Consider the following 21,199-nt stretch of genomic DNA (forward strand, 5'->3'; position numbering starts at 1 on the left):
AATGAGTAGAAATCTGCATTCACAGCATGATCAAAGACTAAACACTGAGCGGAACACCAAGATATCATGACATGTTAAAAACCATACCTCTGGGTTTGATAAGACACAGTTGTGTGCATGCACATATGTCTAAGTTCTATTTTAAACTTTCTAGATTTGCACTTGCTCATGATAGAAATACAAGTTCCAATGCTTTAAAAAAAAAAAAAATCTTGTTTATTTTTATAGAAAAAGCAACTTATGCTGTTAAAAGAATTCAACTCACCTGCTGCAAAGAGGAATCCTGTGAGAAGCCAGTTTCTTTAAAGTCAATTTCATCATCACTGGAAGAATGAATGTGGCAGGTAGTAACCTATAAAAAGGAATTTAGTTGTTTGCATAGTACATGACAGGAGTTTTCAAGGACACTAACTTGAAGCTGTAAAGAAGTCTTCCTTCTTGATAACTTCCTGGGATGATGTATACAAACTGAGCAACTTCAAGATTCCCATATAAAATTTTAATGATATGGCTTTAGTTGAAAAGTAAACTAAAGAACTATCAGTTCCATAGCTCAGCAGCTAGATATACTTGTTGACACAAGTACATGGAAGTTGCTGACAAAAAGAAACTGGGGTCCAAGTAAACAGCAGCAATTTTGATAACTCACCCATCACTACTTACCAGGTCCACTGTATTCCTCTTGTTAGTTTCTCCTAAAGAGCTTGTGCAGAATGCCTCCCATCGCTCCCTGACCTCCTCAGGAAGCTCTAGCATACAAAGCAGATAAAAAACACCACAACATTTTGATACTATCAACAAAGGAGCATCATTTAATTTTTAATTGTTCTCTTCTGTTCTACCAGAAATACTGCAGAGAACATATAAATCCTCCTAAATCCATAAGGAATACTCCATATAGCAAACAAGTCCAAATTAAGTAGGTCAGCATCTCTTTCCATTTATTTCAAGGAGCTTTGATATTGTTCAAAAAGAAGACTTAAGCATATGTTTAAGCATGTCTGGTTTTAAATTGAATGCGTCAGAAACAATATTTTCCTCTTCTATCTAACAGCTGTCTTTTAATTTAAGTCTGATTCATTTCCTCAAATTTTGATAATGAAAGCCTTGAAGACAAACTTAAGACCATTAACATTACCTTTAATGAGCTGTTGGACTAGTCTACTGTTTGGCCCCTTATCTGTACTATGCACAATACAGTTTGCTATCCTTGTCAGATGACCCATATATCCATGCCGTCTTCCTCCTTCAGCCCTGCAAGAGACAAAAGGAATTCAACTGCCCACGCTTAGAGCAACTGTGCTACTATATTTTCTTAGAAAACACTCTACCAGAGTCAAGAAATTACACAAGAGAAATAGAACAGGGAGCTCCTAAGCAGAAGAGTTGTACCCTAAAACCAAAGGTCAGCAAAAATACTCCAGAATTTCAGACACCAACTGGTTTGACTACTATGCCTATTCAGAAGACTTAACAAGTATGTAAAACACCAAGAAGGAAGTGAGGAGTCTCTGGACAATTATTTCTGCTTTCCCATTTCTGTGTGTAGAAAGAAAAGTCTACAGCATTATGAAAACAATTACAAAGTTAACAACAGATCCACAGTTTTCTGGAAATTTCTCTTGCTAAGAATATTTTTCAAAACCTCACTTCACTGAATGTTCTCTCAGAGCTTTGAGTCCATGATCAAAATGTAGTCATTACCACTTAACAGAATGAATCTCGTTTGCAATTGCTAAGATATGTAAATCCTCTCAGTTTTAGGTCAGTCTGGTCCTTTAACAAATATATGGGTGACTTGCAAAACACTTAATCAGAAACTGCAAAGACTACTGACTTTGCAGCTTTAGGCATTCTGAAGCCTGCACAACTAGTTGAATCTTGTTTCAACATATATCTCGAGACTGTTGGATAAAGTGTCCTTTAGCTGAATGTTGCCCATTATATGCTAAAAATCAGTACACAACCAATACGCAAATGTGTAACCAATTGTCTCTTCACAACTACCCTGAAGGTGTGAAAATAGTGATAAGATTCTGTATATAACGGCTGTTGCTTTTCTTCCTGGCATGCTGGCATTCTTCCAGCATCCAGACTTCCACAACTCTATAATAAAAAATACCTTGTCTCTGTGCAAGAATTTGACTCAATTGCACACCGAGTAACAGAGCCTCATTTTGGGGATAACAAAAAGAGGGGAAAAAAAAAAAAATCTTAAATCCTAAGTGTGCTTTAGTATTGCAGAGTTTATTAACACTACATTTAACACGAAGTTAGAATGGTATGACCAACTGAAGTTTTAGTTAGGATCACTGCTTTCCTGAAGGTTAAGTGTATACAAAAGGTATAATTACAAGATAGTTCAAATATTTTTATTTGACAGAACTGCTTTGCAGGATTTTGTAGAATTAGCAGTTTTTAGAGTAGCGCTTTGAGTAGCTATGATCAGCTGTAACCATTCTAGATCTGACCAAACACCTAAAGTGAGAGCTCCAACTTGGACCAAATTTCTAGCATTTAGCTACAAGCTAATCAGACATTTGCCAGGTCAGCTTAAGGTTTTGTCCTTTGTAATGGGGGTGGGGTGGGGGGGAGGGGTGGGAAATCAATCAAGAAAGAGGTATTTGATTGCTAGACAAACCTCCCATGAAAATTGACTGAAACCTTTGTAAAGTGACAGCAGTTCAGGAAGTAGCTTGTGTTATGCAAGCACAAATCACATTACTTGATTTTCCAACACCATCATCTAACATATGAGGTAACTGAAATTATGTTATATCATGGCAATATGAGATGTCATGAATGAAACAGTATTACATTGTTTACAGGAACAACTTGAGTGAGAGGTTACTGTCTTATTTCCTTGACTCCTTATATAACAAGTACATTCAAAAAAAAGCAACATACAAAGATGGCAAAGGTTATAATTTCTAATCCAGGATATACCATAAAGAACACTTGTATTTGGATAAAGTGGATTGAAAAGCCAAACTGTGTATCTTCTGTTAGGAAAATGCTTATTAATCCCAGCGGATCAAACAGCTTTTTGTTACATCAGATCTTTACCAGCAGAAAGTAGTCACCCTCAAAGCTTCTAGCACTGTTCAAAATCAGAATACCAGAAACACAGCCTGAAAAAAAATCAATTTCCTGAAGGAGTGTCCCTGTTTTGGCTGCTATGCTATTAAATTGTCTTTATCTCAACCCATGAATGAGTTTGTGCTTGTTGGTGTTTGTGGTTTTGTTGTTGTTTTTGTTTGGTTTTTTGTTTGTGTTTTTGTTGTGTTTTGTTCTGTTTTTATTCTCTCCCCCATCCCACCAAGGGGGCAGGGGGGCAGGCAAATGGCTGTGTGGTATTTGGTTGCCAGCTGCAGTTAAACTACAGCAAGCAGCTAAGATAAAAATACCTTAAGATTATCTTAAAAGACTTATGTTTTATATTTGGAGTCTTACTTGTACAAAACTAGACAAAGGGGTGAATTACAACATTCAGCTAATTTCTTGCAAATAAAAATTATTTCCAGATAAAAGCACAATCTGAGGTTTGTAACAGTATTTTCCACATTAGTATTTGCAAATATGAAACTAAATGAATTATTAATTATTAATTCATCCATATGGTAAGCACTGGATCAAGAACATTCTTATCCAACCACAGAACAGTTTTAGGTTGGATCTATGCAAATAACTTCCCATACATCTCTCCTATGAGAGTCTAATTGCTGATAAAGTTCACAGTTCTCTATAATCTCAGGAGAATACAATAAACATGTTTTCCTAAGTGTCTTCTACAGTTAAGTCACATTCTCTTTATACCCACCTTCTTCACCTACTTCAACACTATTTTCAGATCAATTATATTAGCCATGTATTTACTATCTGATGCACATCAAATAGGAACAGGAATACTCTGGGGAAAACTGTCTGAAATAATAAGTAAGCAAACCAGCAACACCATCCCAATCAGCTAATTTAGTACTTCGACAAGTTAAAGCTAACATTCACTGTTCGGTATCTCCTAAGCCCAATTTAGGAGCCTTCAGAGAGCTGTTTTACCACATCAGGTGAAGACTAGCTACTTGAAACTTCCATTCTATCACAAACAAATACTTTTAGAAGGTATTCCATTGCTGAGGACATGGCTTTTACTGCTTAGGAGTCTGTTGCTCCTCAATATGCAATATGCTTTGATGTGTTTATAAATAATTTTAATTGCTTACTGGAAAAAAGTATTTTCTGTCCTCTCAAAACTTATGGTATGTTTGTGTACTTGAACATGGGCAGACTTTAAATACCATAGTAATATCTTCCACATGGCAAGAACGACAAACTATTGTATTCTGAAATGACCACGGGAAAAAGCATTAGAATGCTACCAAAAAGTAATATGTGAGAAAGCTTTAATCTAAATAATAACATACAAGTGTTTTTAAAACTGGCCAGATCAGTTATGAATTAGTCACAAATTCATTTCACAATTCAAGTCTTAGGTAAACAATTGGAGGGAATGAAACAACTGGTTACTCACTGTTTCTTCTCATTCATTTCCCATGCTTCAAGTATTCGTTCTATTAATTGACACTTGAGGAAGAGCTAGCAAAAGAGCAAAATATGCTTAGTAGCAGTGAAACGGAAAACTATTATGCATTTTACAGTTGATTTCAAAGTCTTACAAGACAAATAATATAAGGTTCAGGATAAATAATTTCACTGAAAGGTTTCAAGTTGAAAAGCAGCAGTCAGATCCCAACCAGAAACCTAAAAGTTAAAACTACATTAATTCTACTTCTCTTTATAGCTGCTGAGTTGTAGTAGCACCAAGCTATTGAAAGCTATTGTAATTCTTAAAAATAAGAGGAACACTTTCAAGGAAAATAAATACTTACAGCTCTGCACCTATGCTCACTTTGGATCAGCAAAAATCTACTCTATGGCATTTTCAGGTTTAACACCCTAAACTGACATTAAAACAAAACAAAAACCAGAAAAATATTCCTGTTCATTCTATACATAGAGTAATATTGGGGTATATTTTATGTAAGAGTATCTGCTACAGTAGCCTGGAGACAACAAAATTCAATAGATTCCCAAAACACCCACAACTTACATGTTTCAGTAAGAGATTGCCCCCTGTGGAATCCTGATCTGTAATTGTGCCATTTTCTGTGCTTTCAAGAGGACTTGCAAGAATCAATGCAATACAGATTTCTACTTGAGTATGCAAAAAGTTGTTCCATGTATACTTAAAGAACATGTCCTATAAAACAAGTTCAACAAGGTTTATACAAAGGTCTTCTCATGAAACGCAACCAATAGTCTCATTTCTAAAAGTCATTTGAATGACTACATAGGAACAAATTAGTTTTTACAGTAAGTACTATTGTGCAAGACAAAATTTGTGACCTACAAAAAAGTTTATTCTTGTACCTGCTATTATCTGAACACAAGGACTATCATACCGGATCGGAACAAACTCAACTGTAACTGGATTTATCCTGGGGGCAGGCAATAACGCAATTTCAGAGAACAAAGAGTGGAAGGAATGACACTCACTACTTATATTCTTTCTGCTAGCTGCAGCCCAGAGAGTCCAACAGTCAGAAACGTTACTTCTGACCTTAGTAGCCCTTGACAGATTTCTCTTTTTTGAGTTCACTTAACCTTCTAACACCTGCAATACTGTTTATAAAGTCGTCCTCACTTTAGTGAGATATTTTACAAAACTGTATCTACCTGTTTTGGAGTTGTCATCTACTAATTCTATTCTTCTGTTACAGAAGGCTACCTCTGATAACCTAGATGCAATTTAAGATTATTAAATGCCATACACATACTGAGGCTGAGATACAATACACAGCATTCAGTTAATCATGTTCCCTTGTCTCTACATTTTCCCTCTTCAACACCGGAAAGATTTTTCTCAAACTTTATGTCCAGGTATTTACACTATTTCTAACTGGAAAACTCAAATGATTGCTGACACTGACAAAATAAAATTAGTTATGGAAAGATGTGCAGTGACTGGAACCATATTAAACAATTTCAGTCTCCTTCAAAATAAAGCTTCAGTTTTCTTTCAGTTCTCCTAAACAAATAACATCCTACAATAAAGATATGCTACTGGAACTAGACAATTACTTTTCTTAACAGTCAAGTCTGCACAGTAAGGCATGTGCTATTTCAGCAAACAGCAGGAAGCACTGAGAAGTTTGTATGGCTACAGTTACCTTTTTCCTCCCCTTATGCAATTTGTATGGCTACAGTTACTTTTTTCCTCCCCTTATGCAATTACCTTTTTCCTCCCCTTATGCAATTTGTATGGCTACAGTTACTTTTTTCCTCCCCTTATGCAATTACCTTTTTCCTCCCCTTATGCAATTTGTATGGCTACAGTTACTTTTTTCCTCCCCTTATGCAATTACCTTTTTCCTCCTCTTATGCAATTTGTATGGCTACAGTTACTTTTTTCCTCCCCTTATGCACATTCACCCCTCACTGAATTTAGTTTATGAAATAACCTATTTAACGGAGAATAATAGAATTATTTTAGTTGAAAAAGACCTTTTAAGATCATCAAGTCCAACCGTTAACTTAACACTGTCAAGTCCACCATGTCCCTAAAAATCACCTCCCTACAACCTCCTTTCAGGTAGTTGTAGAGAGCAGTAAGGTTTCTCCTCAGCCTCCTTTTCACCAGGCTAAACAGCCACAGTTCCCTCAGCCATTCCTCATAAGACTTGTGCTCCAGACCTTTCACCAGCTTTGCCCTCCTCTGAACCCGTTCCACTACCTCAAATGTCTTTCTTGTAGCAAGGGGCCCAAAACCAAACACTGTATTCAAGGTGCAGCCTCACCAGTGCTGAGTATAGGGGGATGACTGCTCCCCTAGTCCCGCTGGCCACACTGTGCCTGATACAAGCCACAATACTGGTGGCCTTTTTGGCGACCTGGACGCACTACTGGCTCACATTCAGCCAGATGTCAATCAACACCACCAGATCATTTTCTTCCCAGGCAGCTTTCCAGTCACTCTTTCCCAAGCCTGTAGCATTGCATGGGGTTGTTTTAATTCAAGTGCAGGACCCCAGACTTGGCCTTGTTGAGCCTCATACGATTGGCCTCAGCCCATTGATACATATTGTTGAGATCCCTTCGTTGAGCCTTTCTACACTCAAGCAGTTTAACACTCCCACCCAACTTGGTGTCAGGTGTGAACTTACTAAGGGTGCATAAGATACCCCCATCTAGATCTCTGATAAAGATATTAAACAGAACTGGCCCCAGTACTGAGCCCTGGGGAACACAACTCATGACCAAGTGCCAACTGGATTTGACTCCACTCACTCTTTGGGCCCAGCCATCCAGCCAGTTCTTTACCCAGTGAAGAGAATACCCGTTCAAGCCATGCATGACCTGCCAGATTCTCCAGAAGAATGGTGTGGGAAACAGCAAAGGCTTTACTGAAGTACACAACATCCACAGCCTCTCCCTCATCCACTGAGTGGGTCACCTTGCCATAGAAGGAGATCAGGTTGGTCAAGCAGGACCTGTCTTTCATAAATCCATGATGACTGGGCCTGATTGTTTGGTTGTCTTGTATGTGCCACAGGATCAGCACTCAAGATGACCTGTTCCATGATCCTCCCTGGCACCAAGATCAGGCTGACAGGCCTATAATTCCCCAGATACTCTTTCTGGCCCTTCTTGTAGACGTGTGTTACATTTACCATCTTAGAGTTGACTTGGATCTCCCCAGTTTTGCCAGGACTGCTTATAAATAATTAAAAGTGGATGGGTGAGCACCTCTGCCAGCTCCCTCAGTATCTCTGGATGGATCCTATCTGGTCCCACAGACTTGGGTGTATTTAAGGTGTGTAGCAGGTCATTAACCATTTCCCCTTGGATTATATGGGGCTTTGTTCTACTCCCTGTCCCTGTCTTCCAGCTCAGAGGGCTGGGTACCTGGAGCACAAACAGTCTTACTGAGGCAAAGATGGCATTTAGTACCTCAGCTTTTCACTCGTCCTCTATCACTATGTTTTTCCCCGCATCCACCAGAGGTTGGAGATTCTCCTTAGCCCTCCTTTTGTTGCTGACATATTTAGGGAAGCTTTTTTTTATTTCCTTTTACAGCAGCAGCCAGGCTGAACTCTAGTTGTGCTCTGGCACTTCCGATTTTCTCCATGCATAACTTCATGGCACCCTTGTAGTCCTCTTGAGTAGCCTGCTCCCTCTTCCAAAGATTATAAATTCTCCTTTTATTCTCAAGTTCCAGATGAAGCTCTCTATTAAGCCAGGCCAGTCCTCCCCACCAGCTCATCTTTTGGCACACAGGGACAGTCTGCTCCTGCACTTTTAAGATTTCCTTCTTGAGGAGCAACCAGCTTTCCTGAACTCCTTTGCCTTTCAGGACTGCCTCCCAAGGGACTCTGACAACCAGCCTCCTACACAGGTCAAAGTCTGCCCTCTGGAAGTCCAAGATAGCAGTTCTTCTGACCGCTTGCCTTACTTCTCCAAGAATAGAAAATCTGATCATTTAATGATCACTATGCCCAAAGTGACCTCCAACTAACACATTACTCATGACTCTTTCTCTGTTTACAAACAACAGGTCCAGTGGGGGGCCTTCTCTAGTTGGCCCACTGACGAGCTGTGTCAGAAGGTTGTCTTCCACACACTCCAGAAGCCTCCTAGACTGCTTCTGTTGTGCTGTATTTCCAGCAGACATCTGGTAAGTTGAAGTCCCCAATGAGAAAAATGGCTACCAATGCAAGTTTTCAAAGTGTGTACATTCCCTTACACAACATATCTAGGAACAACTTCAGTTATTGTATACAAGTTAGCACCTGTCCACAACTCCAACTTGTGCAGAGATTGATATGGTTACAACTACAGCTGTATTAATTAGTTGAAGGAAAAAGGGATTTTATACTAAAACAGAGAAAATATTTATACTTTCTTTGTAACTGTTTGCTTAGAAGCAGAAGTTTACATACTGTCTTCAGAAACTGTAGTATAAGTTTTGGCATGTTTTGGTAGTTATTTTTTAACCAATACCAACTTTTGAATTTTTTGGTCAACCTAAATTAAAAAAAAAAAAAAATGTCCTACTGTCGCTGAAGTATGAGATAGGAAGTATTAAAAGTATACATTCCACTTTAGCACAAAAGCAGTGAGTTAACTGACTGAAGGTTTGCTGTGCAACATCTTGCTTTCAGAGGTTTGAAGGCATACAAACCACCAAGAATAACTGTCGCTTTATAGGACACTGCTGAGATACTATTTGGTGTGCATTATTAAGAGAAGAAAATGGGTTGAGGGAACAACTTAATAAAAGAATGTAAACAGCATGGAAGCCTTGAACATGGCTGAAAAATTCATAACATACAGATGAAAAAATAAGCTTGTTATCTAAAGTGACAGAAAGACCAATCAAGATCTTAACAGCAATCCTTAAAAATAAACAAGTCAGCATAAAGTTCTTACCAGTATTACTCCTATACTGTTAAGCTCTATAAGCTCCTGATTTACACTGCTTGTATTTGTCTGTAAAAGGCTAGATATTAATCTGATAACATTTAAACGTGTGTTTCCCACAGGTGGATCCAATATACCCCAGGATGTCTTCATGACACTCTTCTGAAAAAGACACACACATAAAATCCATTAAAATATCTTTAAAAACCAGCCCATCATTACTATGCACAATGACAAGGTAGTGCTTAAAAATATATACAATCAGCCCTTGAACAACAGTCTTACCTTTACCCTACAAAAAAGCAACTTTATTTCTGAACCCTATAGCTTATTTTATGTACATAGATCAGAAACACTAAAACCAGCCACATGAAACCAACGACACTGTAAAAATTGATTGTTAACTACAGACAGGATCTCAAAGTAGATGCATTCTACCCAACCTTGAAAGGAAATAGGAAATACTACCTAGGAAATGTTTCTCACTAGTTAATCCATGTACAGTTATAGTCTACACGACAGGTGTCAAACACACAGCCTGTGGGGCTGATTCCAGCCTGCCTCCTTGTGTTATCCAGCCCAGCACTTTGTTTCCACGCAGAAGTGCCAAGCTCCTTGTTTCCACGCTCCTGCCAGCATGCTGGTCACACGGTGTGTGATGGGCATTGCGCTGCAGGAACATGGTGTTCGAATGAGTCTGACAGACCTGCATTACAGGATTATCACTGCAATAGTTATGGTTAGAGAAAACACCTTTTGGGATTTCTCTGTGCACAGAACAAATGGGCCTTGCAGAAGAGAGCACAAAGTTGTTAAAATAACTTTGCTCTGTCTGTTTTTCCCTGAGGTATTTATTATTTTACCAGCTGTACACTGCATTATTACGTAATGCCAGCATTTCCCTCTTCTGCTTGTGCTATCAGGAATATTTTAATTTGCTCAAGCAAAACGTGGAGGAGTAGTATGCTATAATTTCTATGGTACTTCTGATTAGAAATGTGTTCACGTGTAACAGTTTGGAGGATGAGGATGGTCAGAGAGAAGTATCAAAAAAGCTAAAGGCTGCATAAGAGTACCTGAATGTTTTATTCCTTTTTAGTTAATATACAGTTATGAAGTGGAAACTATTGAGTTCCCACTAGTGCTACTGAGTTGCCATGGAGTGGAAAGAAACCAGACACCATTTCTGATTCTATTCTGAAAGCCTTTTACCTTCCTGTTGCTCTCAAAACCAGTTTCACATCTAGTAGATTAAAAATATTTGCTTTTGTTAATTGAAACAAAATCTAGCATTCTAAAATGCAAGACTTAAATCTATTTGATTAAGTTTATATAGACCTTTTAAAACAGGACTGCATAAATGTAATTTTAGGACTGTATAAACAGTCCTAAAATTACATTTGACCCTTTAAAGACAACATGAGGCTTGATGTGGCCCGTGGTGAAAATGGGTTTGACACTCCTGGTCTACACAGCTACAATGTACACAAAACAGCTAGGTGGACAGTCTCTCATTACATTGCAATGCCTCAACAACCTTAACTTCATACACTTGAAAACAATTTCATTAAGCAACAAGTTTCTCTGCTTAGTCTAATGTTATACAAGAAAGACGCTCCATCTTGTCTTTGAAGGAGCTAGCTCCAACTCCAACACCGCAATAACCTCTTTCCATGCCCTGATGGGTCCTTGTATTAATATTACAATCATAAGTTTCATGGTTCTTACATTCACATTTTTGTTATGTGACAACTCTTCTGGCTTGTTAACCTGCCAAGTGCCAGTCAATAAGAAAAATCTGGTATTCGCTACAATAAGGGCTAAAAATCTAGTAGCCAATATGCAATGAGCAGGGGAATTAATAATGAAAACATCTTCCTATCTTAAGGTATGAACACGTTTTGACAAGGAGCCTACTACTGCCTTCTGTAATACTGGATGTCATTTTTGCTTGACCATCTTCACCCTTGCAGGAGAAAAAAGATGACTGACATACTGCTAGTTCATTTAGCCCATAAGGCAAAAATCAAAAGGATGCTCATTTAACTAGTATTCAAAATGAGCAACGGATTCAATAACTTCGCTGAGACTCAGATGCTAAGCATGCCTAATCATCAGAAAATAATCAAGTATCTGATATGACTCTGCTTCTATTGTAATATATACCTGTAACTTGTCATGTTGCAATAAAGACAATTTATTCGCATTTTATTTCTTCTTTTGCATTTGGAAATCTTGAGGTCTCATCTTCTTCAGTCTAAAACTTTAACACTACCTTGACTGTGTCTGATCTGGTATTTTATACACCTTTAGTCTTTATTTTTACTTCAGCCCACAGGTCCTCCTCTCTTATGGACTGTGTCACCCAGTAGAGGGTGCAGTGCTTAAGCTGTAATTCTGCCAATGAAAATTTGAGCGGAAAAATATAAATAGATCACCGGTAACTTCCCTATTTATACATTTCATATTTATCTTTTACAACAGGACGACACATGTAAGTCGCTTAAATCAATTTAAAAGTCCAAAGAATTTAACTTGACTACAGTGCAGGGTGCACATCATGGAGCTGGTGTACTTGGAGTCTTTGCCAAGCCCAGAGGAACGGAGCAGGCCTCCTGTGGGCCATGTCAAAGTTCCAAACAACTGAAACATAGCTTCATGTTTCTATAGTCCATGTTCCCTATCCAGATAGGATTTCCAAGCGGAAAACAGGACCCACCTTCAGAATATATAGCAAATCTCTTATTGTTTTTGGAAACAAGTAATTGCCTCAGGGCTGTTCTGCTAATTAAACAAAGTTTAAGCTGGAAAAGCATATCAATTAGCACAACACACTGGCTCAGGGACAACAATAATGAACAGCAAAGCTCAGAACAGGCTGGGAAGGAGCCTGGCCACTTGACCAAGAGTTGTTGAACTGGATTTTGTTATTATAACCTGCCTAAAGTACAGTCACACAGTGACAGGCTTATTTCCATTGATGTGGTAACACAAGATTTCACTTACTTTTGGAGGCTCAAGCAGGAGTTCGTGGAAGGATGAAAGTCGTGCCTTTATGGCTTCTAAAACACTTCTGTTGACCGAATATGTTGAATTGCTCATGCCTGGAGGACAGATCTCTATATGGCCTTCAAATCTAAAACACACATAAGGAAAACCTGACAATATCAAAACTAGTTGTAAAACATCTTTGAGAGTGACACAGTTCTGTGAAAATAATTAAGAGGCAAGTTAAAAGGTTACAAATATAGTGTGAAGTACTTGGTAAACAAGGTTTTTCCAAACATTAGCCCCGGTACTTTTAGATTTATTGTGCTTGAAATCTTCAACATGGTTTTGAGATAAAATATTACAGCTTTTTAAGGCAAAGAGCTTCACTTATCTATCCTGAACATAAACAAGTTTGTTGTGACTGCCACTTAACAGAATGAATCCTGTCTGCAATTGCTAACCTAAAGATACGTAAATCCTTTCAGTTTTAGGTCAGTCTGACCTAAAGGGTGTCTTGCAACTAACCTGATCACAAACTACAAAGACTACTGACCTTGCAGCTTTAGACATTTTGACACCTGTACGATTAGTTGCAATCTCGCTTTAAAACATCCAAGACTGTTGGATAAAGTGTCCTTTAGGTGAATGTTGCTCATTATATGCTAAAACAATTATGTAACGCAATATGCAAATGTGTAACCAATTGGCTCTTTAGGACTGTCCTGAGTAGTGATAAGATTTTTATACAAAACAGCTGTTACTTTTCTTTCTGTTATGCCGGCTTTATTCCAGCATCCACACTTGTGCAACTCTGTAATAAACAATATCTTATACCTATGTGGTACAATTTGGCATTTTTTTGCATGCTGGGTGACAGAACCTTGAGTCTGGGTCAACAAGTTGAATGTTCCACAATGATCTGTCCAACAGTTTCTCAAAGTGAAGTTGTAATAAAATATAAAATTCCAAATTTTTTTTAAAACACTCAATGCCTACTCACTGCAGTGTATGTATTTACTCTATTCCTTGTATCCAGAAACAAACTGATGAAATGCAATTAGCCTGATCTACCAATTGGCACTTTAACTAGCTTCTGGAAAAAACTGCAGAAACACCAGTCATTTGCTGAAAGTGTACTAATGCCAACTGCAATCACTTGGTTTGCTCTTTTACTTCTTCAGATATAAGAAGCCATAAAAATAGTTCGATCAGAAGTAGAGGGAAGACACTTGCTATTGCTGAACAGTACTTGAGTTAAATTATGCAAACATAATTTAAGCAAAATAAGAACACTTACGTCTGTCGTCTTGTCTCAAGTAAGGTCAACAGTATTTGGATTGCACTGACTATTGCAGATTCATTTTTTTCTTTATGAAAAATATTAGACAGCAGCTGCTCTACAATTTCTTGTCTGAAAAGAAAAGTATTGGCGTCAGACGTAACACTGCTTCAGGAAGCAGCTGTTAACATCAGTAGCTACCATTTCCCTATGTAAAATTAATAAGGGGATAATACAAAGAACACTACTAGCTATTTCAAGATAGCAGGACAATTGCTCCCATCCACACTGCCCCCATCATGTTTTCTTATTCCTTCCAGTGATCTATTTTTTTTTATATGACAACCAACACTACACAAAGGGAGTTTTCGATCAGATCAAAAACCTGATTCAGCCTGCCATAACAGCCACACAAACCTACACCTATAACAAGCAAAAGAAGGGAATACAGGAGAATCTTCTCTGGCAGAAACAAACACTTAGATCAACTTAAAACAATAACAGATTAAGGCCAAAATATCCCATCTGTGCTCTGCACAATATCAAGCTGACCTCCACATGTCTGATTCCACTAACTTTGGCAGTGTGGGAAAATTTTTTAATTATTTCTAACAATTTTTACTTGCTGAGGTATTTTAAATAATACAGAGAGATGTTGGATAGCAAAATAATTCACCTGAAAAGTAGAGCCTGCCATTTCTAAAGGTTTTCATATGCAAAAGTTAAAAATTTTTTTATGAACTGAAATCAAATCAAATTCAGAAAGGCAACTTACTTCTCTAGACTTGCAAGCAGTGGATCTGGCTCTGAACTGTTCTGTACTTGTAACATCTGGTCTCTGCTCAGACGAATAATTTCACAGAGTGACTGTGATGCATTTGAGTGCCTCTGGAACAGGAAAACACAGGTTTGCACTATGGCAGTAACAAAATCATACAATCATAGAATGTCCTCAGTTGGAAGGGACCCACGAGTACCATGGAGTCCAACTCCTGTCCCTGCATATGACAACCCCACAGTTCACACCATACATTTGAGGGCATTGTCTTGTCTTTCTTGAATACTAACAGGCTTGGGGCTGTGATTACTTCCCTAGGGAACCTGTTCCAGTGCTCCACTACCTTCTGGGCGAAAAACATTTTCCTAAAGTCCAAGCTAATCCCTGCCCTGCCACATGGTTCCTGCCATTCCCTCCAGTTCTGTCATTGGTTGCCAGAGAGAAGAGATCACCACCTACACTTCCTCCTCCCCTTGTGAGGAAGCTGTAGGCCACAATGAGGTCTCCCCTCAGTCTCCTCGAGGTTGAACAAACCAAGCAACTTTAGCTGCTTCCCCTCCAAACCCTTCCCCAACTTCATAGCCCTCTTCTGGACACTCTGTAGTAGCTTTTTCATACTGTGGCACCCAGAACTGCACACAGTACTCCAGGTGAGGCAACACTAGTGCATAGTAGAGCAGGTCAATCACCTTCTTTGAGCAGCTGTCAATGCTGCGCTTGATGTACCCTAGGACACTGTTGGTCCTCTCAGCTGCCACGGCACACTGTTGGCTCAGGTTCAATTTCCCATTGATCAGAATCCCCACATCTTTCTGCAGAGCTGCTCTCCAGCCTCTCATCCTCCCACCTGTATGTACAGCCAGGGTTGCCTTGTCCCAGGTGCAAAATCCAGCACTTGCCCTTGTTAAAATTCCTGTAGCTGGTGACTGCCCAGTTCTCTGATTTATCCAGATCCCTCTGCAGGGCTCTCTGCCCTCTGGAGTGTCATCAGCAAACTTAGTATGCCCTCAAGTCCTGAGTCTCAGCCATTTATAAAGACACTGAAGAGTGCTGGCCCTAAGATGGATCCTTGTGGAACTCCACTAGTGACTGACCACCAGCCTGAAATAACCCCATTTACTAGAACCCTTTGAGCCCAGCCTGTTAGCCAACTGCTCACCCACTGCATTATGCGTTTATACAGGTATGTGCTGGACATCTTGTCCAGAAGAATACGGTGAGAGACAGTATCAAAGGTTTTACTGAAATACAAAAAGATCACATTGACAGGCTTCCCTTGGTCAACTAGGTGGGTAATGTCGTCATAGCAAGAAATTAAGTTTGATAAGCAGGACTCATGAACCCATGTTGGGTGGGACCAATAACTGTATTGTCATTCAGATGTTTTTTCATAACTCCCAGAACAATCTTCTCCATGATTTTGTCAGGAACAGAAGTGAGGGTGACAGGCCTGTAGTTGCCAGGGTCATCCCTGTTGCCCTTGTAGACTGGGATGTTTACCAGCTCCCAGTCAACTGGGACCTCTCCAGGAAAAAGAAAAAAAAAAAACAAAACAAAAACACACCCAAACAAACAAACAAAAAAAATCACAGAGAGAGGTCTTGCTATGATATCAGCCAGCTATTTAAGTACCCTCAGATGAGTCCCATCATACCCAATTCACTTGTAGGGATCTAGCCAGAGTAGCAAATCCTGTACAAGTTCCAGATTGACTGGGAGTTTATTGTTCACGCAGCCATGGTTTTCTAACTCAGGGCTATGTGGGCCCCCAAGTCCACCTTTGGTGTTGAAGACTGAGGCAAAGAAAGCATTAAATGTCTTGGCTTTGTCTATGTCCCTGTTTATAAGGTGACCATGGGCCAATGTTATTTCTAGTTTGCCTTTTGCCATTAACATATCTTAAAAAGCCTTTTTTATTGTCCTTCACAGTACTAGTCAGCTTCAATTCTAATTGATCTTTGGCCACACAGATTTCCTCCCTACAGTAGCGAGCAGCATCTCTGTAGTCTTTCCATGACACATGACCTTGCTTCCACTGACCATTCAGTTTCTTTTTTTGCTGTAGTTCAAGAAGATTCCTGCTCAACTGACCTGGCTTTTTGCTTCATCTGCTAGATTTCCAGAATTTTGGAATTGCCTGGTCCTGTGCTTTTAGTAGGCGGTACTTAAAAATCGACTAACACTGATGGACCCCAGCACCTTCAAAAACTTCTTCCCAGGGAATATTACAAAGTAGTTCTCTAGATCTCAGAGGAGAGGGAACCACACTTAAATACTGAAATCAGCTTACTGAGTAAAGTAAGCAGAAATCAGTAAAACTAAGATTTCTACTACCATGCTGTACAGCATCTAGCTGAACAGATAAACCCAGAAGAGTGTCAAACCAGTACTTACATCTTCATCTTGAGATGGATGTACAATTTCTACAAGCCGTTGAATAATTCTCTCCTCATTTAACCACTGCAAAAGTGTTTGTGTGTATTAGTAAGAATTAAATTAATTAAAATTAACAAAATGAAAAGAATGCCACAAGTCATACTGTCAGTATCTCTAAATAAGGACTATCAGTAGTTTAGAAAAAAGGAAGAGTGAAATTAATGTTTCTGAGCAACTGTAAAAAAAGCCTTAGGTATAATTTTAAATAAACTTTCTGATGCCAGAAAGGGTGTTCAGTAAGGTCCAAAACTTTTCAAAAACCGCATCTGCCAGTTGTAAGTTAGATATTAAAGACCAGGGAAAGGGACCCACCACTCAGGTTTTAAGTCGTCCCCACAAGCACTGTTGCTCCACTGGAAGATATATAGGCAGCTCCAAGCAAAAAAAAAAAAAAAAAAAAAAAACCCAAAAAACAAACCCACACACCAAATTTCAGCACATTTAAGAACTAACTTTGTAAAACCAGAAGAAGATAAGCCATTTTACAGTTCACCCATGTCAGACAAAAACTCTGAGACATTTCACTTACATTTAACACTTCCTGTCTTGGCTGTGGAGGTTCTATGCAAGTCAGTAGCCTGAGCAGTAAGTCCATTATAGCAGAGGTCCCTATGTGCTTAATAATGAGGTCTACAAAATCATGTTTCCTCTTTAAAAAATCCACAATCTAGAAATTAAAAACAAGTAAGCTTACATCTGCTTATCTGTATGTTACATGCTAAATTACACCAACCAGTTTTAGCTTCCTAACCAAATGGAGAAAATCAATGAGAACTTTTTAAACACTTTTGCCACTTGAAGCTTGATAAATTAATACATGATAAAATAATACATACAGAGTAGCAAAAGTGGCACAGGATAGATTCATACTACGGAGTGTTTTGGGCCTCCTCTATATACCAACTTGCTGACCATCAACTACTTATAATCCAACGCACAGTCAGCTTTCCTTTTTGGTATGAATTACTCTCATCCCTGCTTAGTGAGCAAAGTTTGACACAGCAAAACCTTAACACAATAGAAACAAATACAGAACTCACCAAATTAAAGATACAGAATAGAGTCACAAACTTAATCTGCTCAGGGACAAGAGCAGCTCTTCACAGTACTGGGCCACATGAATGCAGCATACAACATTCCTAAATAAGGACTTCAAATGTCCCTCACCATGTCCTATAACCATTCTTCACACCAAACTGGACCCACCCCCAGTGATTCAGTTCACTTACCTTCACCTCTAACAGCAGTTAATGCAAATATCACCACATAAAATACTGAGATAGGCCAAAAGGTAAGCACTCACACACTGACTGCACAATTATTATAGCTCAGGCAAATCTGAACCAAGTACAACTTACTCATACACATATATTTTTAATCCTGTGCATATGGTTAAAAGAAAGTATCTTCATCTACTATGGAAGTTGAATGGTCTTTTTTGACTCCACTGCTATTCTTCAAATGTGCAGCTTAAAGGCAGCACTGCTGAGTACTACAACTTCACTAAAGCACTTGTTAAACTGGAGAGCTTGTAAATAGTTACCTGTTCTGGTTTTCTACTTATAAGAATACTTAGCACCTTGCTGAAGAAACTGGCCAGTAAAGGGTTTAGAGGAGATTCATTTAAGAGGAAGCTGTACAGTTTCATAAGTAAGGATTCTTCTTCTCCCAGCCTATCATTGATCTGTGAGACATCTGATGTAAGCAGCTCACATGATATGTTTGGATATCTGGGGAAAAGGAAAAAAAATTATCCATCATTCATACTTCAAAGTTGTCATACTTCGAGTTCTGAATTCAGAACCTGGTAAGGCTTCTGACCAAGTTTTAAAGCAGGGTTGATCTGCACTAATTAAAGTATCACTGCATTTCAGCCTACAAGCTCTATTCTTTCATTTAAGACATGGGCTACTTTGTTCTTCAGTAGCAATAGGACAATACTAGGGAAGTGGAGAAAATAAAATGCAGGCTTTTATTTGTAAGATCTAGTGTTAAATTCATCTGTTCAAGTACTGATCAACCTCTTTTTGAAGGTAAAAAGAGTTAGTTACCAAGAAGTTAAGCAAACTGATAGTACTGAACCAATACTGGTGAGGGAGCAGTGTGTTTGACCCTTTCTAATGTAACAGGGATTTTCTTAAAAAGGTCAAAAATAAAAGTTTAGAATTATATCTATCTATCTATATAGACATATTTCAATTATGTAGAAATTCAGTGAACTAGTTGAAGTCTGACAAAGCCTGCAAAACCAGTTAGCACTTCTTCATGACACAGAGTCAGAAGCACAGTTCAGGACACTGAGTAATAAAATTAAGAGGCCATCAAGACCTAGTTAATACTGTCCAAGGCAGGAAATATCACCCACTCAGACTAACGCTAAGTTTGATAGCATCATCAGCTTAAGGTTTCTAAGTGAAAGATGCTTCGACTTAAAACACTACTAGAAACACTTACAGAAGGCTTGGTTTACCAGAAATGGTGAAGTGCTACAACTAAGAGTGTAGCTTATTTCACAATATTTTTTTTGATACTATTTTAAGAAAAAAAGCAGCTTTCTACATAACTCTAAAATAGGCCAAAAACAGTAGAAGTGCTTTTATACTAATTGCTAGGTGTACTTTTGAGTTTGAACAAGTTTGTACTTGTTGAGTTCCTCAACAAACTAGTTGAAGTCATGGCCATACTCAATTCTTACAGTTCTACCTCTGCAAAGGAAAACACTAGCAACTAGATGTTAAGAATATTCTTTGAAGGAGTGGTACAGACCTTATTATAAGCATCCTCAAAACATATTACCAATCATCAATAAAACAAAGCTAAGCACTTAACTATACTACCCAAATAGGGTTTTTCATCCAACTGTTTTCTTAAAAATCACAACTACAAGTTTCTTCACATGAGCTCCAATTTGAATTTTTAAGCCTCCTTCAGACAGCAACTGGTTTTGGAAGCACTTGTGAATAAGAGGCTTCCATTTGGAAAATACACAAACATTAGAATGATTTATTTAGAAGTTCCACAAGGCCCCTTGAACACAAACTTACTATCAAATTAACTGGAGTAAGTTACTCCTCTTTCCACCTTCCCAAGTCTCCCCTACCCCCAAAAGTTTTCATACTTATATCTAATTTTTTCATCCATGTCTTGAGGTGGCTCTTCGATAATAAACGAAACTAAGTCTTCCAAACATTCTGACTTCAGCAGAAACTCTATAAGTTTGCGATTCTGAGCCTTGCACTCTTGCAGAACATCCTCTTCATCCATCAGTTCCTTCAGTGTTACATCTTCTCTCTCTAGAAGTGTATCTATGTGAGATGACGAATGGAGATCAAATTTCCAAAACATGCTGGTCTGGATAAAAAGAATATAGACAAAACATTAAGTTTACCAATCTATCTAAGCAGTATTTGTAGTGACACTTCATAGTAGTATTTCATAGTTCCTAGTCCCAAAGGTACCTGCATACATAGAAACTTTCTAGAACTCAAATGAGACACAATGGTAGATGCTAATGATCAAAAGCTACAAAATCAGGTTTGATTAAAGATGACTGAATACTCCATAGTATTTTTTGTACCTTTAGCAGCAGTCAATATTCTAACAGCCAAAGAAAAGTTAGGCAGCTCCAGGGTTTTACTTACATGAAAGGAACATGCTAATCTGCATTAAAGAAAAAACGGATAACTTCAGTTTCATTTTTCAATTTATTGCATCTGTTCTTCCCAACCTGTTTTGAATCTATGCACCAAATCTCAGACTCAGAACAACTTGCTCAGCAATTAAGAGTTAGAAGATAAAATGGGCACCGCATAAATGCACTACAATACTATCCCTACTGTTGAAGAAAACACCTATAAAAGGTGGAGGAATTACAATAATTTTAACTTGCAGGCAGCATACATCAAAGTACTGCAGGCAATATAGGACCTACTCTCTCACTGTACCTCCCTCCACAAACTTGACACAGAAGAAGGGACAATAAAGTATCCTATGCTAATACAGAAAACAGCAGTGGCCCCAACCACTGAAAGAGAAAAAGCCGTAACAGAATGGTGTAAGTATGAGCAACTTAACCTTTCCTTGCAAAACGCTTTGGCACCTGTACATTAATCCTGTTGCTCTTAGACACCTTGCAACCAGTTGCTACTGAGAAAACTGTGCTATCAGTCTATGATAGATCCAATGAACTGCTGATTTCATCTCTAAGCTCAATACAAGAATTCACTCTCTAAAACAGG

The 21,199-nt window shown here is 38.5% G+C and overlaps 1 protein-coding gene across 4 annotated transcripts in view; it reads right to left on the minus strand.

Annotated features, from left to right (window-relative positions):
* The window catches only part of PPP6R3 (protein phosphatase 6 regulatory subunit 3), a 65,942-nt gene that overhangs the window by 20,743 nt on the left and 24,000 nt on the right, over positions 1 to 21,199 (minus strand). For 3 of the 4 annotated variants that reach the window (XM_080345074.1, XM_080345072.1, XM_080345073.1), the window contains 13 exons: positions 20,080 to 20,312; positions 18,505 to 18,691; positions 17,491 to 17,628; positions 16,920 to 16,985; positions 14,523 to 14,635; positions 13,766 to 13,879; positions 12,484 to 12,613; positions 9,487 to 9,639; positions 5,108 to 5,257; positions 4,529 to 4,593; positions 1,139 to 1,254; positions 664 to 749; positions 266 to 352 (listed from right to left, as the gene is read on the minus strand). In XM_080345074.1, the coding sequence (XP_080201200.1) occupies positions 266 to 352; positions 664 to 749; positions 1,139 to 1,254; positions 4,529 to 4,593; positions 5,108 to 5,257; positions 9,487 to 9,639; positions 12,484 to 12,613; positions 13,766 to 13,879; positions 14,523 to 14,635; positions 16,920 to 16,985; positions 17,491 to 17,628; positions 18,505 to 18,691; positions 20,080 to 20,306 (1,632 nt within the window). In that variant the 5' untranslated portion in view covers positions 20,307 to 20,312. The remainder of the gene's footprint in view (positions 1 to 265; positions 353 to 663; positions 750 to 1,138; positions 1,255 to 4,528; positions 4,594 to 5,107; positions 5,258 to 9,486; positions 9,640 to 12,483; positions 12,614 to 13,765; positions 13,880 to 14,522; positions 14,636 to 16,919; positions 16,986 to 17,490; positions 17,629 to 18,504; positions 18,692 to 20,079; positions 20,313 to 21,199) is intronic. The other variant, XM_080345075.1, reaches the window with a different exon arrangement.

Source organism: Nesoenas mayeri (assembly GCF_963082525.1).
Source record: "Nesoenas mayeri genome assembly, chromosome: 5".
Lineage (NCBI taxonomy): Eukaryota > Metazoa > Chordata > Aves > Columbiformes > Columbidae > Nesoenas > Nesoenas mayeri.